Source organism: Hyperolius riggenbachi, chromosome 8, assembly GCF_040937935.1.
Source record: "Hyperolius riggenbachi isolate aHypRig1 chromosome 8, aHypRig1.pri, whole genome shotgun sequence".
Lineage (NCBI taxonomy): Eukaryota > Metazoa > Chordata > Amphibia > Anura > Hyperoliidae > Hyperolius > Hyperolius riggenbachi.
Window position 1 is genome coordinate 257,188,929 of NC_090653.1, and position 17,263 is coordinate 257,206,191.

At 47.0% G+C, this 17,263-nt stretch overlaps 1 protein-coding gene across 2 annotated transcripts in view; it reads right to left on the minus strand.

Annotated features, from left to right (window-relative positions):
• Positions 1-3,856: 3,856 nt before the first annotated feature.
• LOC137527785 (properdin-like) overlaps positions 3,857-17,263 on the minus strand; it is a 150,758-nt gene continuing 137,351 nt past the window's right edge. For both annotated transcript variants that reach the window (XM_068248684.1, XM_068248683.1), the window contains exons 9-10: positions 8,728-8,901; positions 3,857-4,158 (exon numbers count right to left, since the gene is read on the minus strand). In XM_068248684.1, coding sequence (XP_068104785.1) covers positions 8,763-8,901 — 139 coding nt within the window. In that variant the 3' untranslated portion in view covers positions 3,857-4,158; positions 8,728-8,762. The remainder of the gene's footprint in view (positions 4,159-8,727; positions 8,902-17,263) is intronic.

Sequence of the window (17,263 nt, forward strand, 5' to 3'; positions counted from 1 at the left end):
TCCTCCTGGATGTCAGCTAGGTTCCTAAAGCTTAACCTAGACAAAACTGAGCTCCTGATCCTTCCACCCCATGCTGCTGCACCCATCCCAGGTTTCCACCTCACAATCGACAACACAACCATTCTCCCTACCTCCCAGGCCCGCTGCCTGGGTGTCACCTTGGACTCTGACCTCTCCTTCATCCCACACATCCAAAACATCACAAGAGCCTGCAATTTCCACCTCCGTAATATCTCCAAGATCCGCCCATTCTTAACCCCGGACACGACCAAACTGCTCATCCATGCCCTCATCATCTCCCGCCTTGATTACTGCAACTCACTCCTTTCTGGCCTCCCCCTGAAACGCACTGCCCCCCTTCAATCAGTGATGAACGCGACTGCAAGACTCATCCATTCTTCGCACCGCTCTGCATCCACATCTCCCCTTTGTGAATCCCTGCACTGGCTCCCTATCCGTCTCAGGATAAGTTTCAAGATTCTATGCCTGGCGTATAAATCTGTGCACAAAACATGCCCTACCTACATCTCGCAGCTTGTTCACAAGTATACACCAGGTCGCCCCCTCCGTTCCTCCAACGACCTTCGCCTCACCACCCCGCGCATTTCACACTCCCATGCCCGCCTGCAGGATTTCTCAAGAGCTGCCCCCACCCTCTGGAATGCCCTTCCACCACCCATCAGACTTGCTCCCTCTTTCAACACATTCAAGCAAGCCCTCAAAACCCACCTCTTTATGATGGCCTACCCACCTCCTACCACACAGTAACTCTCTAAGGAATATTTAACAGCCCCCCCCCCCCTAGTGTTTCCACCCCTCCCTTTAGATTGTAAGCCTCTGGCAGGGTCCTCCACTCCCTAGTGTAATCTACAGGATCATGTGCTCCTGTCCTATGACAGCCTGTACTTGTATTACTGGGCCTACCTAACCAGTCCATATTGCATGATCATGTATTTTGTACAATTTGTATGTATAACTTTGTTCTATGTGTATAACCCTATGTATGTCATCCTTGTATCATTGTATATATTTATTGTCCAGCGCTGCGTAATATGTTGGCGCTTTATAAATACAATAAATAATAATAATAATAATAATAATAAGGTGACATGTGTGACATGATGAGATAGACTTGTGTATATACAGTGCGAAGCACACACATAACTAGGCTGTGTTCCTTTTTTACTTTCTCTGCCTGAAAGAGTTAAAAATCAGGTATGCAAGTGACAGTTTCTGTCTGTGTCAGGACTGGGTCGGACTATAGCGTAACCCTCACTGATAAGTAATTACAGCCATAAAACTATTTCCTGGCAGAAAATGGCTTCTGAGAGCATTAAAGAGATAGAAAGGGTCAACAGTTCATAGATTTTAGCTTTTGCATAGTTCAATAAATGTGTCATTGAGAAGAGGCCATGAAACAGAAAAATGTAAACAGATTTAAATATAAAATAAAACTGTGGGATAACAAAAAAAATCATTTTTAGGAGAAGGAGGGTAGGTACAATTGTTTATTTCATAATTTTTTTCAACTCGGATGTCCTAAGCAATACCAATTGCCTGGCTATCCAGCTGATCCTCTGCCTCTAATACTTCTAGCCACAGACCTTGAACAAGCATGCAACACAGGTGTTTCTGACATTATTGTCAGATCTGACAAGGTTAGCTGCATGCTTGTTTCTGGTGTAATTCAGACACTACTGCAGCCAAATAGATCAGCAGGGCTGCCAGGCAACTAGGATTGTATAAAAAGAAATAAATGTGGCAGCCTCCATATTCTTCTCACTTCAGTTATCATTTAAACAATACCACATGCCTGGCAGCTCTGCTGATCTATTTGGCTGCAGAAGTGTCTGAATAACACCAGAAACAAGCAGGCAGCTAATCTTGTCAGATCTGACAATAATGTCAGAAAACATCTGATCTGCTGCATGCTTGTTCAGGGTCTATGGCTAAAAGTATTAGAGGCAGAGGACTAGCAGGGCAGCCAGGTAACTGGTATTGTTTATAATTATATTAGGGGCACCCACTAGCGGCGGAAGTTTGGAGTTGCTATAGGCACCCATTTAAAGGACACCCAAAGTGAAAATAAACATAGAAATAAACAATTGTATCTATCCAGGAACTGGCACTCACATACCTGATTTTTAACTCTTTCAGGCAGAGAAAGAAAAAAAGGAACACAGCATAGTTATTAGTGTGCTAGGCACTGTACATACACATGTCTATCTCATCATGTCACATGTCACCTCGGGTATCCTTTAAATAGCGTCTATTTCAATGGGCGCGCCTATGCTAGTGCCCAAATTTCCTGCTTCCAGTCATGTGACCTCCACGCAGGGGTGTAACTACATTAATGCTAGGTACACACTATGAGATTTTCTGGCAGATTTACTGTCAGATCGATTATTTCCAAAATGGCCGATCTTATTTCTGATCGATTTCCGAGCATTTTCCGATTGATTTCCTAGTGAATTGAACAGAAAACGGTCAGAAATCGATCGGAAATCAGATCAGACATGTTGGATTAATCGATCTGACAGTAAATCTGCCAGAAAATCTCATAATGTGTACCTAGCGTTAGAGGGGATCAGCAGGGCTGCTAGGCAATTTGTATTGTTTAACCCCTTAAGGACCGCGATGTTAACCCCCCCCCCCCCTAAAGACCAGGCCATTTTTCTCAAAATGGGCCGCTGCAGCTTTAAGACCTCGCTGCAGGGCCGTACAACTCAGCACAAAACTGATTTCCCCCCCCCCCCTTTTCTGCCCACCAACAGAGCTTTCTGTTGGTGGGGTCAGATCGCCCCCAGGTGTGTTTATTTATCTTTTTGTAAATATTTATATATTTTTTTTTATTAAAAGAGGATGATTTTGGGGGGGGGGGGGGGGGGGGCTCCTCGGTCGCCTCTAATTTGTTGTTAGCGGAAGGAGAGGGATGAAGACCGCAAGTAATAATTCAGTTACAGAATATGTTAATGCTATGATAATGTATGTTAATGTGTTATGCTAATCTGTTACTTATATTTTGTGAATGGTTTTTGGTTTAAATAACGGTTTTTATGCTTGTTTTGTGTTAAGAGCTGTGGCCGACATTCCAACAGAATTACGGAGTTATCTAATTACAGTATTTAGAGTGAATGGAGTATAGGGATGTTTGGTCATTATATATATATATATATATATATATATATATATATATATATATATATATATACATACATATATATATACATATACATATACATATACATATACATATACATATATATATATATATATATATATATATATATATATATATATATATATATATATATATATATATATATATATATATATATATATAGGGATGGGGACTGAGTTATGTTTTGGTGGGTGGCAGTGGTGAGAGTAGTTGTTAGTAAGGTGAATAGTGAACGCTGCCAGGTCAAGACTTATTAGATGGAGGTTTCACCGTCTAACAGTCCCCGAGGAGGCTGAAGGAGGAGCGGAGCTCCGTCATCAGAGCAGGGATGTGCGCGCATTAGTGCGCGCTCCCCTGCAATTCCCGTTCCAGGCCATTCACACCAATCGGCATTGACTGGTCCTGGAGCTGCCGCCACGTTCACGCCGATTAGCGTGGAGCGGTTGCCAATTATGTAGAGGACAACTGAAATGAGAAGAATACGGAGGCTGCCATATTTATTTCCTTTTTAAAAGCCAATTTCTGGCTCTGCACTGAAGTTGCAACAGGTGTCTTTTTTTTTACCCTGATTCTTAAAATACTCTACAGAGAAATCAACAAAGCGTAACTTTATTTAAAAGAACGCAACACAAAAAGTCCACCAAAAGCAACTGTATGAATTTTACTACTGAGAAATCAACAAAGCGTAACTTTATTTAAAAGAGCACAACTTAAAAAGTGCACCAAAAGCAACTTACATGAATTTTACTTCTATTTTCAAGGTGATTTTAGAGATCCGTCACATTACACAAAACTAGGATTCACATACTATATGTATTGCATGCACAGCAAACCAGTGCCTATATTTCCAAAAGAGGTCCGGCTTACGTCTTGCATCAAGATGGGGGTCAGGTAATAGGGCGTGGCCAGGCCATCACCAAATATCAGTGTAGAATGGTTGGCGAAAAAAGCAAAAGTTAGAGGAGGAAATAAGTTTTCTGGAAAAAAAAAAAAAAAAGGACATTGTTAACATGAAGTTCATGCAAATTTAGGACACTATATAAGCAGCTTGCAAGTGGACCACTATACCACGAAGGCAGCTAATGTTGAATGGTCTTGTTGCAAGACGAATACAAATTGTATTCAAATTAGCATACCAATGATTTTCTTTCATTATAAATGAGTAAGGGCCGGTTCACACTTGTTTTAAAAACTTATCTGTGGGATACGTTTTTAAAGCTCTGCAGAAACGCAAGAAGCGGATCCGTTGTTAAAAATGCGACCCGCTTCCACTCGCGCAGAAACACGGATCGCACACGGATGGAAACGTTGCGGAGAGTCTGGATTTGACACTTTTTCCCGGACTGGAAAATGTATCCAATGCAAACCTATGAGAACAGACGCTGTCCGCTCTCACTAGGCTAGTCGCCACACTGCCCATTTTTGTCACCTACATGCCGCCGCCGTGACGTAATATTCACGCGTCCCACCGTCCATCACCGCCGCTCGGTCCATTCTGAACAGTCCGGAGGCCGAAAGAAGCATGGGGATTCTCCACTGGGCTGCAACAGACCAATGGCAATCCTCAGCAACAGGGAGCATTCTCATTGGTTCATGTTGAACCAATGAGAATTCTCCATGTTGCTAGGGAGACTTGACCTGTTGCAGCCTATGGAGAGCCATGCTTCTGCTCCCCCCCCCCCCCGCACCCCGGGCTGCTGAAGGGACCGAGTGCGGGACAAGTGGCGGCGGCGAGACAGGTGAGGGATGATGCATACGGGCCGACGTAGCGATGCTGTGGACACCGAACGGACGCGGGTGTATTTGAGCAAATCGGATGAAAAATGGATGGGTCGCGCATTCAGTTTTCGTTCTGCATCCGCACAAGTATGTACCGAGCCTAAGAACTGAACTCCAAGTCTTTCACAATAGAAATAAGCCCTTCCCCCTCCTAGTTATGGTGCCCATACACGTACTGATTTACCTCAGCAGATTTGATCCTGTGATCATATCTGCTAGTGTTTGATGCTCCCACATAAGCACCCGATTGTAATTTTGATCAATTTCCAGATCGCTCTGGATGAAAAGATCTCGCTTGAAATGGTAGGTTGGGGTTGTGATGGTATATTGATGATCAACCATTGAACCCTTCCAGGTCTCCCCCCTCCATCCAAAACTATGCTTCCCCAGGCACCTGTAGAGTGTTGGGTGTCCATTCTCACCGCTGTGCCTGTTCCCCCGTAACCAGGTGACTGCAGGGAAAAGGCAACCAGCCCAGTGGGGATGGAGACAGGACTGGAGGAGGAGCACCAGTAGACAGGTGAGTGTGCTCTGCTCTGCTGTCAACACTCTGCAGGGGCCCCAGGGAAAGAACTAGATGGGTGGGGAGGGGACTGGGCAGAGGTGTAGCTATGGGTGGGCAAGGGGGGGGGGACACATGTCCCCGGGCACAGCACTGTGAGGGCGCTCAGCACATTCACTGCACCACCACTTGTGTGAGAGGCAGCTTGCTGGCAGCCTGAAGTGCCCCTGCTTCTCTCCCTCCCTCTTCCGCAGAGTAGCATATCGGGCTATCTAAAGAGGGGCACATTTGGCTATTTAAAGGGGGCACATCAAGGTGTCTGACAAGGGGGAGAGGCCGCAGGGCCGTTTCTTGGGCAGTGCGGGCAGGGCAACCGCACTGGGCGCAGACCAGCAAGTAGATGAAGGGGGGCGCAGGCAGAAGGACATTACCACTAGAGAGCTGGTGATGCGCGGTGCAGCCAAATGGAAGAAGAAAGATTACCAGCACGATCACCTTCCTTGACTCCTCCTAGGCTGCCTGCGTCAGACTTCAAGTCGTCATCACGTCACCACCGTGTGATGACACCTGATGTCTTGTAGCGGTACTGCAGGCTGTGAGTGCGCAGCCCCCATGGAGGAGTTGGCTTTCCGGGCTCTCCTCGCCTGGGTGTTTTCCTGCTTCCTCCTGGATGAGCGGCTGGTCACTAGAAAGTAGGCAGATCTACTTGTGACCTGTGGCTGTGTTTCTGTTCCTAAAGAGTAACGATTCCTGAGTCCATGGGGGTGGGGGTGGGGAAGGGGGCGCAATTTTTACACCCTCGCCCTGGGTGCAATTTAGCCTAGAAACTGGGGGACACATATGGCTATACATACTGTATACAGCATTTGTACATTTGACTCCACCCATGACCACAACCACATTGTGATGTGTGGCCACGCCCATTGTGTGTGTGTGTGTGTGTTGGGGGGGGCAAAAACTGTCTATGTCTCCGGGTGCTGAAAACCCTACCTACGCCTCTGGGACTGGGGGACCCACCAGTACGCCCAGCACAGCAACGGTTCCATAGTTGAATTCTATTGAAAACCTGTGTAGAGTGTGTGCCAGTAATAGATCCCTCTCTGATCAGATTTCAAACAGAGAGGGATATATCTGTTGCATACCTCCCAACTTTTTGAGATGAGAAAGCGAGACACTTAAAGTGAACCAGAGATTAACGTTTCACACAAAATAAACATATCAGTCCATAGCTTGTAAAGAATAAATGCTCTACCTGATAATTATGCCGCTCTGGTGTGCCTTTTTTAGTGTTTTTTATTCATTATTGCTTAATGGCTCCTATACCTGCTACCTATACTGGGGCACCTACACCTGCTACCTACTGTATACTGGGGGCATCTTTACCTGTTACCTATACTGGGGCACCTATACCTGCTACCTATACTGGGGCACCTATACCTGCTACCTATATACTGGGGGCACCTATACCTGCTACATATACTGGGGCTCCTATACTTGCTACCTATACTGGGGCACCTATACCTGCAACCTATACTGGGGCACCTAGACTGGGGGCACCTATACTGGGGCACCTATACCTGCTACCTATACTGGGGCACCTATACCTGCTACCTATATACTGGGGGCACCTATACCTGCTACATATACTGGGGCTCCTATACTTGCTACCTATACTGGGGCACCTATACCTGCAACCTATACTGGGGCACCTAGACTGGGGGCACCTATACTGGGGCACCTATACCTGCTACCTATACTGGGGCACCTATACCTGCTACCTATTGTGGGGGCACCTATACCTGTTACCTATACTGGGGCACCTATACCTGCTACCTATACTGGGGGCACCTATACCTGCTACCTATACTGGGGGCACCTATACCTGCTACCTATACTGGGGGCACCTATACCTGCTACCTATACTGGGGCACCTATACCTGCTACCTATACGGGGGCAACATTGCCTGCTAATGAATCAGGATAGGAAGGATCAGTGTGGTTTGAAATAAAAAAAAAATATATATTTTTCGTATGAAATCTTTATGGTATGCGTGACTAGGGGTGTGTCAGGGGCTTGATTAGGGGTGTGGCAGGGGAGTGGCTTAAGTGTCCCTCTTTCTTATCTCAAAAAGTTGAGAGGTATGTTTAAAAGGATGACGGGATGCACTGGACATAAAACCCTAACTCATATACGCAGCTCTTTTCCTCACCGCTGACCTGCTACATGGCTGGTAAGTGAGACTTACTGAGCAGGGCTTAGTGAATTGAAGCATGTTTGTTCGGTAAATTACTGAACTTCCCACGCATGAGGAAATTTTTTTGTAAATTTTGAAAATTATTTCACCGAATTGCCCTTAGTGAATTATCCCCCTCCCCTCCCCCGAGCGATGTACGCAACAAAACCCCCGACACTCTCCCCGTAATGGTGAATGTACTCGCCCCAGTGCACAATACATTACTTGTCCACAGCCGCCGCTATCTCCGGATCCTCTGTCCATACACACGCCCCATGTGTTTGCCGGCGTACATGTGGGTGACGTCACAAGAGCTCAGTTTGCCCTGGACAATCATTTGCACTTTACATACACGTCAGCTGACAGCAGGTGACTGTTGCCAATAGGAATTACACGTTGTTTTTTATTTTATTTTTTCCACACACCATGGGCTTCATTCACTAAGACAAATAGCATGCCTTATCGGAGATAGCACGCCTAATCAGAGGTAACACGCCTTATCAAAGTTAACACGCCTTATCAGAGTAGCATAGCGAGCGCTACGAACCCGCAGGGGCTCAGAGCAGGACGAGTGGAGCTCTTGTCATTGTCAGTTAGCAGGCGTAAGTTCATAGCGCTTGCTATGCTACTCTGATAAGGTGTGTTAACTTTGATAAGGCTTGTTATCTCTGATAAGGTGTATTATCCCTGATAAGGCGTGTTAACTCGGATAAGCCATGCTATTTGTCTTAGTGAATCAAGCCCCAAGTCTGTATTTTTTCAACACTTGACCTCAAATGTCCATAGGGTATTACATGCTGTGATGCAAAATTGAATGCGAAATTGCAAAACGCATGCGATTCCCCCACATATGATGCCTGCCCAACACACACCCTGTTACATTTTTGGGCAATACCCAGGCCCTAGTACCTTCCTGTTTTTCTTTACTGTGTAACCAGAAACTATGTGTAGGCAGGTCTTGGTCTGTTCTAGGCCATTGCCTTTGTTGCCTGTGCCTAAAAACGGCTCTGCATTCAGGGCACTAAACGTACCTGCTGTACAGTTGGTGGTAGTTCCACTGAATTCATCAAAGGCATTCAAAGGTGTTCTTACACTCCGATGTCTCCTCCACCCGTTTTGCTTGGTTATCAATTCGTACACATTGGAATCTTGGTGTTCCCCAGAAGAAAACCTCAGTCTCTTTTGTTTCTCCTTTTACAATCAGTCTAACAGAAAGCACAAAGATTAAAGAAAGCTCCTTTGTTCATTCTTATGTACCGTATTTTTCGGACTATAAGACGTTCCTGACCATAAGACGCGCCTAGGTTTGCCCCCTTGTACATCTTGTGTCTCCCTGGGTCTTCCTCTGTCCCCCTTGTGTCCTCCTGTGTCCCCATGTGTCCGCCTCTATCCTCCTTGTGTCCTCCCCTATGCGCCTTTGTGCCCTCCTCTATGCCCCTTTGAGATCTGGGCGCACACTTAGTAAGACGGAGCAGAAGTTACATTTTAAAACACTATAATTCAGCCTCCAGCAATAGCTGGAAGCCGAATTATGACAAAAGATCTTCTATGAACTCACCATAATCCTAACGGAATACCTTTGTGTGTTTTCTTTCTAAAATGGGGTCACTTGTGGGGTTCCTATATTGCCCTGGCATTTTAGGGGCCCTAAACCGTGAGGAGTAGTCTAGAAACCAAATGCCTCAAAATGATCTGTGAAATCCTAAAGGTACTCATAGGACGTTGGGCCCCTTAGCGCACCTAGGCTGCAAAAAAGTGCCACACATGTGGTATCGCCGTACTCAGGAGAAGTAGTATAATGTGTTTTGGGTTGTATTTTTAAACATACCCATGCTGGGTGGGAAATCTCTCTGTAAATGGACAATTGTGTGTAAAATAAATTTAAAAAAAAACTCATTCACATAGATATTTCTCACATGCAGCATGGGTATGTGTAAAAATACACCCCAAAACACATTATACTATTTCTCCTGAGTATGGCGATACCACATGTGTGGCACTTTTTTGCAGCCTAGGTGCGCTAAGAGGCCCAAAGTCCTATGAGCACCTTTAGGCTTTACAGGGGTGCTTACAATTTAGCACCGCCCAAAATGCCAGGACCGTAAACACACCACACAAATGACACAATTTTGGAAAGTAGACACCCCAAAGTATTCAGAGAGGGGCATGGTGAGTCCGTGGCAGGTTTCATTTTTTTTGTCACAAGCTAGCAGAAATGGAAACTTTATTTTTTTTTTTTTTGTCACAAAGTGTCATTTTCCGCTAACTTGTGACAAAAAATAAAATCTGCTATGAACTCACCATGCCTCTTAGTGAATACTTTGGGATGTCTTCTTTCCAAAGTGGGGTCATTTGGGGGGTATTTATACTATCCTGGAATTTCAGCACCTCAAGAAACATGACAGGTGGTCAGAAAAGTCAGAGATGCTTCAAAATGGGAAAATTCACTTTTTGCACCATAGTTTGTAAACGCTATAACTTTTACCCAAACCAATAAATATACACTTATTGGAATTTGTTTTAATCAAAGACATGTAGCACAATAAATTTGGACAAAAATTTATATAGAAATTTTACTTTATTTGAAAAATGTCAGCACAGAAAGTTAAAAAAAATCATTATTTTTGACAAAATTCATGTCTTTTTTGATGAATATAATAAAAACTATAAATCACAGCAGCAATAAAATAGCACCAAAAGAAAGCTGTATTAGTGACAAGAAAAGGAGGTAAAATTCATTTAAATAGTAGGTTGTATGACCGAGCAATAAACCGTTAAATCTGCAGTGGTCTGAATGGAAAAAAAAGTGTCTGGTCCTTAAAGGGAAGGTTCAGGGAAACGTTTAAAAAAATAAAAATCCATATCCACTTACCTGGGGCTTCCTCCAGCCCGTGGCAGGCAGGAGGTGCCCTCGCCGCCGCTCCAGAGGCTTCCGATCGTCTTCGGTGGCCGACCCGACCTGGCCAGGCCGGCTGCCAGGTCGGGCTCTTCTGCGCTCCAAGGACGAGCTCTTCTGCGTCCCATGCGGGCGCGCTGACGTCATCGGACGTCCTCCGGGCTGTACTGCGCAGGCATAGTAGTTCTGCGCCTGCGCAGTAAAGCCTGGAGGACGTCCGATGACGTCAGCGCGCCCGCGTGGGACGCAGAAGAGCCCGTCCTTGAAGCGCAGAAGAGCCCGACCTGGCAGCCGGCCTGGCCAGGTCGGGTCGGCCACCGAAGACGACCGGAAGCCTCTGGAGCGGCGGCGAGGGCACCTCCTGCCTGCCACGGGCTGGAGGAAGCCCCAGGTAAGTGGATATGGATTTTTATTTTTTTAAACGTTTCCCTGAACCTTCCCTTTAAGGGGTTTTATGACTGCAGTCCTTAAAGAGGAACTCCAGCCTAAACAAACATACTGTCATTAAGTTACATTAGTTATGTTAATTAAAATAGATAGGTAATATAATCTCTTACCCACCCTGTTTTAAAAGAACAGGCAAATGTTTGATTTCATGATGGCAGCCATCTTTTTGGTTGAAAGGAGGTGACAGGTAGTGTTGGGCGAACAGTGTTCGCCACTGTTCGGGTTCTGCAGAACATCACCCTGTTCGGGTGATGTTCGAGTTCGACCGAACACCTGATGGCCATATGGCCGAACTAAGAGCGCATGGCCGAACGTTCCCCGAACGTTCGGCTAGCGCTGTGATTGGCCGAACGGGTCACGTGGTTCGGACCCGAACGCGCTCTGATTGGCCGAATGGGTCACGTGGTTCGGGTAAATAAATACCAGATCCACGTCATTTCTCCGCCATTTGTCTGTGGGTTTAGCTTTGGGTAGACAGGCAGGGTAGTTCTCTCTCCAGCCAGGCTAGCCAGGGTCCCCCCAGTCATTGTGTCGCTGCTGGGAACAGTAGTACACCGCTCACCCACACTATATAGCATTGTTTTTACTGCCACTCTGTGTACACCGCTCACACACCACTGTATAGCATTGTGTTTACTGCCACTCTGTGTCTCTGCTGGGAACAGTAGTACACCGCTCACCCGCCACTGTATAGCATTGTGCTCTGTGTCGCTGCTGGGAATAGTAGTACACCGCTCACCCACCACTGTATAGCATTGTGCTCTGTGTCGCTGCTGGGAACAGTAGTACACCGCTCACCCACCACTGTATAGCATTGTGCTCTGTGTCGCTGCTGGGAACAGTAGTACACCGCTCACCCACCACTGTATAGCATTGTGCTCTGTGTCGCTGCTGGGAACAGTAGTACACCGCCCACCCACCACTGTATAGCATTGTGCTCTGTGTCGCTGCTGGGAACAGTAGTACACCGCTCACCCACCACTGTATAGCATTGTGCTCTGTGTCGCTGCTGGGAATAGTAGTACACCGCTCACCCACCACTGTATAGCATTGTGCTCTGTGTCGCTGCTGGGAATAGTAGTACACCGCTCACCCACCACTGTATAGCATTGTGCTCTGTGTCGCTGCTGGGAATAGTAGTACACCGCTCACCCACCACTGTATAGCATTGTGCTCTGTGTCACTGCTGGGAACAGTAGTACACCGCTCACCCACCACTGTATAGCATTGTGCTCTGTGTCGCTGCTGGGAATAGTAGTACACCGCTCACCCACCACTGTATAGCATTGTGCTCTGTGTCGCTGCTGGGAATAGTAGTACACCGCTCACCCACCACTATATAGCATTTCTGTACTGCCACTGTACTGCTGCCAGTCAGCGTGTATTTTAAGGATAAGTGAAATGAAGAAGAAATCCTGTGAAAGAGGGAGGGGCAAGGGAAGTGGTGTTTCCCCTGATGGTTCACGTACAGGCCACAGTGGAGCACCGAAGAAATCCCAATCAATACCGCCCATGTTGTCCAGGAAATCAACCCTCACAAATCCAAAAGAACAGGACCAGATAATTAATTGGATGACCTCTCAAGCGTCCAGCAGTGGGTTAAGCAGCACCAGCACATCACGCATGAGGTCCGAGTCCTCAGCCAGTTACAAGGAGCCAGTGGGCACAAAGCTGACACAACCGGCAGCGACACCACGCACACAACTGCCAAATAACCAGTCCGAAAAATTTCCTCAGGACACAATGGGGTATTCGCAGGAGCTATTCCCAGCCCAACAAACTTCCACCTTTCAAAGGTCAATGGAACAGCCAGAAATGTTGTGCCAGGATTCACAACCATTTACTGTGGGAAATGCACCGCGCACTGAAATGCAAGGCGAGTCCGAGGACTTTGAAACCCAAATCCCAGAGCAAGTTGGGCAGGAGGGGTTTCAATTGCAGGAGGTCGGCCGAGAAGATCTGGAAGACGACGTTGGAGTGAGCTGCGCAGAGGTTGTTTTGGGGAGCTCTACTCCACGGCGGCGGCCCACAATCACATATGACGAGTTTGAGGAGATGGAAGAGGAGGGTTTGGACAATGTGGACACAGACCCAGATTTTGTATGTGAAGGAGAACATCGCCGTCGTAGCAGCACAGATGAGTCTGTTGAAGAACCCACTGCTGCACAAGTTCGCCTTGTGCCACAAGGTAGGCGGCGCGAAATTTCAGGCACCACAAGCGTGGAAGTTCAAGTGAGAGGCAAAAGAGGCGCAAACGGAAATCGCCAGCAAGGCAGGTGCTCCAAAGTCTGGGCTTTTTTTGAAGACTGCAGTGAGGATGGTACCATGGTGATTTGCAAGGTGTGCAAGACCCGCCTGAGCAGGGGGAAAAATATTAACAACCTCTCCACCACCAGCATGACCCGCCACATGGTATCCAAACATCCCACTCTGTGGGCAAACGCGTCAGGACAGGGTACCAGCAACACTGCCTCCCTTGGGGTCACCAGACTCACCACCAGACCCTCCTCAGCAGCAGCAGTAGCCCAGCCATTGCGTGGTTCACAACAACATTCACAAACATCAGACGACGCTGACACTGTCACTTTCCGGAATAGTGCTCTTAAAGTCTCCCAGTCTTCATCAAACACAACAACTAACAGCCCTTCAGTGTGCAGCCCTACAGTTCAGTTGTCTGTCTCGGAGATGTTTGAGCGCAAGAGGAAATTGCCAGCAAATGACCCCCGGGCCGTGGCACTAACAGCCAGCATAGCCAAGCTTCTGGCCTGCGAAATGCTGCCATATCGAGTGGTGGAGACAAACAGCTTCAAGGGCATGATGTCAGTGGCCATCCCACGTTACGTGGTTCCCAGCCGCTACCACTTTGCGCGCTCTGCAGTGCCTGAGTTGCATGAGCACGTGGTCAGCAAAATAACCCGAAGCTTGAAGAATGCCGTTGCCTGCAAGGTTCACCTCACCACTGACACCTGGACGAGTGCGTTCGGCCAGGGTCGATACATCTCCCTTACCGCACACTGGGTGAACCTTGTGGAGCCTGGCAGCGATTCCTCACCTGCTACGGTGCGGGTGTTGCCCACGCCGCAAACAGATGCACCGCCGTCCCTCCCACTGGATAACAACAGCAGCAATGCATTGCTATCCGCACGCTTCTTGTCCTCATGCAAGGCCTGGGTTGTTGTGTCTCAAAGCGTGGCCTTCTCCTCCTGCACCGCCCTCCTCCTGTTCCATCATGTATGCTGCTGCTGGGTTAGCGTTACCGGTCCCTTTTCCTGGAACCTCTTATCTGTATTACATTTATGACTGCATGGCGACAAAAAGCATGTTACCTGTGCAAAGAAAAATGACATTTTCCGCATTTAAAAGACATTATTTCCTTTGAAACTTTACAATCAATTTTCTCAAAAACTATAAGCTCTTTTTTAAATATTTTTTTTCCTCTTGTACCCACTCCCAAGGTGCACATACCCTGCAAATTTGGGGTATGTAGCATGTAAGGAAGCTTTACAAAGCACGAAAGTTCGGGTCCCCATTGACTTCCATTATGTTCGGAGTTCGGCGCGAACACCCGAACATCGCGGCCATGTTCGGCGAACGTTCGCGAACCCGAACATCCAGGTGTTCGCCCAACACTAGTGACAGGGAGCATGAGACACAGTTCCAACTGTCCTGTGTGCTAATCACCCCTCCCAGTTGCTAGGCAACGTGAATAAAAACATAGGAAATCCCATCATGCTCTGCACAGCCTCAAGGATAAAAAGCCCAGGCTTTTTTTCTTTGTTTGGTGGAGCTTAGGTAAAAATGCAGCTTTCTTTGGTAAGAAAAACAAAGTTCTGATGCTGTGAAACTGTTAAAGAAACACCAAGCCTTTTCAGTTCTGCTGAGTAGATTTTTAGTCCGGAGGTTCACTTTAAGTGCTTAAAGATTATTATGCTGTTGTGTATCTTTTAGAGCAGAGAGGAGTTCTGAATTCAGGTCCACTTTAAAGAGGAACTTCAGCCTAACCAAACATACTGTCATCAAGTTACATTAGTTATGTTAATTAGAATAGATAGGTAATATAATCTCTTACCCACCCTGTTTTAAAAGAACAGGCAAATGTTTGTGATTCATGGGGGCTGCCATCTTTGTCATGGGGGCAGCCATCTTTTTGGTTGAAAGGAGGTGACAAGGAGCAGGAGACACAGTTCCAACTGTCCTGTGTCCTGATCACCCCTCCCAGCTGCACACGCTAGGCTTCAAATGTCAAATTCAAAATGTAAAAAAAAAAAAAAAAATGCACCAAAACAGCAGAAAGAGAACAACAACATCAGAAATCCCATCATGATTTGCACAGCATCAGGGGGAAAAAGCCCGGGCAGTTTTCTTCTGTGCAGCTAAAAATGAGGCTTGTATAAGAGAAACAAAGTTCTGATGCTGTGGAACTGTTAAAGAAACACCAAACCTTTTCAGTGCTGCTGAGTCGATTTTTAGTCCGGAGGTTCACTTTAAGGCCTGGAACCCACTGAAATCAGCAAACGCGAAACGCAACCGCTAGCGTTTTGTCTGAGCGGTTTGCAAGCGAATTCATGCGCGTTTTCGGTCGCTTTTTGCAACAGTGTATTTTTTTGCTCAGCGGTTAATTTTGTTACAGTGTGCTGAACCGCAAAACGCTAGCAAAACCGCTCAGTTTAGGTTTTGCTGAGCGTTTCCGCTAGCGTTTCAATACTTTACATTGAAGCGCTAACGCTCCCAAAATGCTGCTTGTCCTGCGTTTGCGTTTCTCAGAAACGCAAACGCTCCTGTGGAAGTTGCCCCATCTATTAACATTAGCCCAGCGTTTTGGCAAAGTGCTAGCGTATCGCAGCGCTGCCAAAACACTGCCAAAAGCGCTCCTGTGGGTTCCAGCCCTAAAGGTTATTATGCTGTTGCTTAACTTTTAGAACAGAGAGGAAGTTCTGAGTTCAGGTCCGCTTTAAGGGCCCGTTTCCACTAGCCGCCGTGCACCTGCGACACGCTCGACGGCACTTCCTTGTTGAGTGAGTACGCAGACAAACAGACAAATCCCAGAAGCCGTGCCACGGCTATGGGATTTGCTGCCACACACGCAAAAAAAAAATGCTGCAATGACGGCCGAATCGCTAAGGTAAGGGATTCGGACGGCGGCAGCACTATTCCCAATGGCAGAGTTTACACGCCCAATTTGCTTGCGGAGAAACTCTGCGGATTCGGCCCGATTTCTGCAGTAGTGGAAACAGCCAGGCCTTAATGGTGCTGAAAAATCAAATTCTTCAGACAGTCGTTGCTGATCCATGACTTGATATAACAAATTTACTGAATGTTGGTCTCGAAAACTAACTGTATCTTGCGTTACAAAGATGGGACAGTACTAACGTCTAAGTTCTCAATAGAGATGGCCCGAATGGTTCGACCGCGAACCGATTCGCGCGAACATCGGTGGTTCACGTTCGCGGTGAACCGCGAACTATATACAAGTTCGACCCACCCCCTATACTACATCATTAGACTCAACTTTGACCCTCTACATCACAGTCAGCAGACACATGGTAGCCAATCAGGCTACACTCCCTCCTGGAGCCCCCCCCCCTTATAAAAGGCAGACAGTGTCGGCCATTTCCCTGACTCGTGAGGCTGCAGTAACTAGAGAAGGGAGAGCTTGCTGCAGAGACATAGGGAAAGCTTAGTTAGGCTCTTGTTAGGCTTGTTAGCTTGCTCCTTGCTGATACTTGATTGCTAAGAAGCACCCCTCAACAGCTCTTTTGAGAGCTAATGTTATTGTGATCTATTTTTTTTTTTGTGTGTGTGGCCCACTGACACGTGCATATACAGCCCTGTCAGTCAGTCACAGCTGGCCCTTGGTAATTCCTACTGTGCCAGTGCCAGGCCCAGCTCATTCAGTGCCTACCTTTTCACTGCATGTGTGTGTGTGACAGCTGCACATTTGTGATACCAATCACTGCATACCTGTTCATGTTTACTGCACCTGCGTGACAAAAGCACGCAGTGTTATATACCAGTCACTGCACCTGTTCACGGTACTTGTGTGTTTGACAGCTGCACATTGTATTAATACTAGTCACTGCATCAGGGGTGAGCCTGGGGTGCCTGGCACCTGGGTGCAAGATTTCCTCTGGCGCCTATGGGAGTGGTTAAATTAACCGCGCCCAACCACATAACCACACCCATGTCCTGCCTAATCACACCCACACCTTCCACCTCTTTACGCA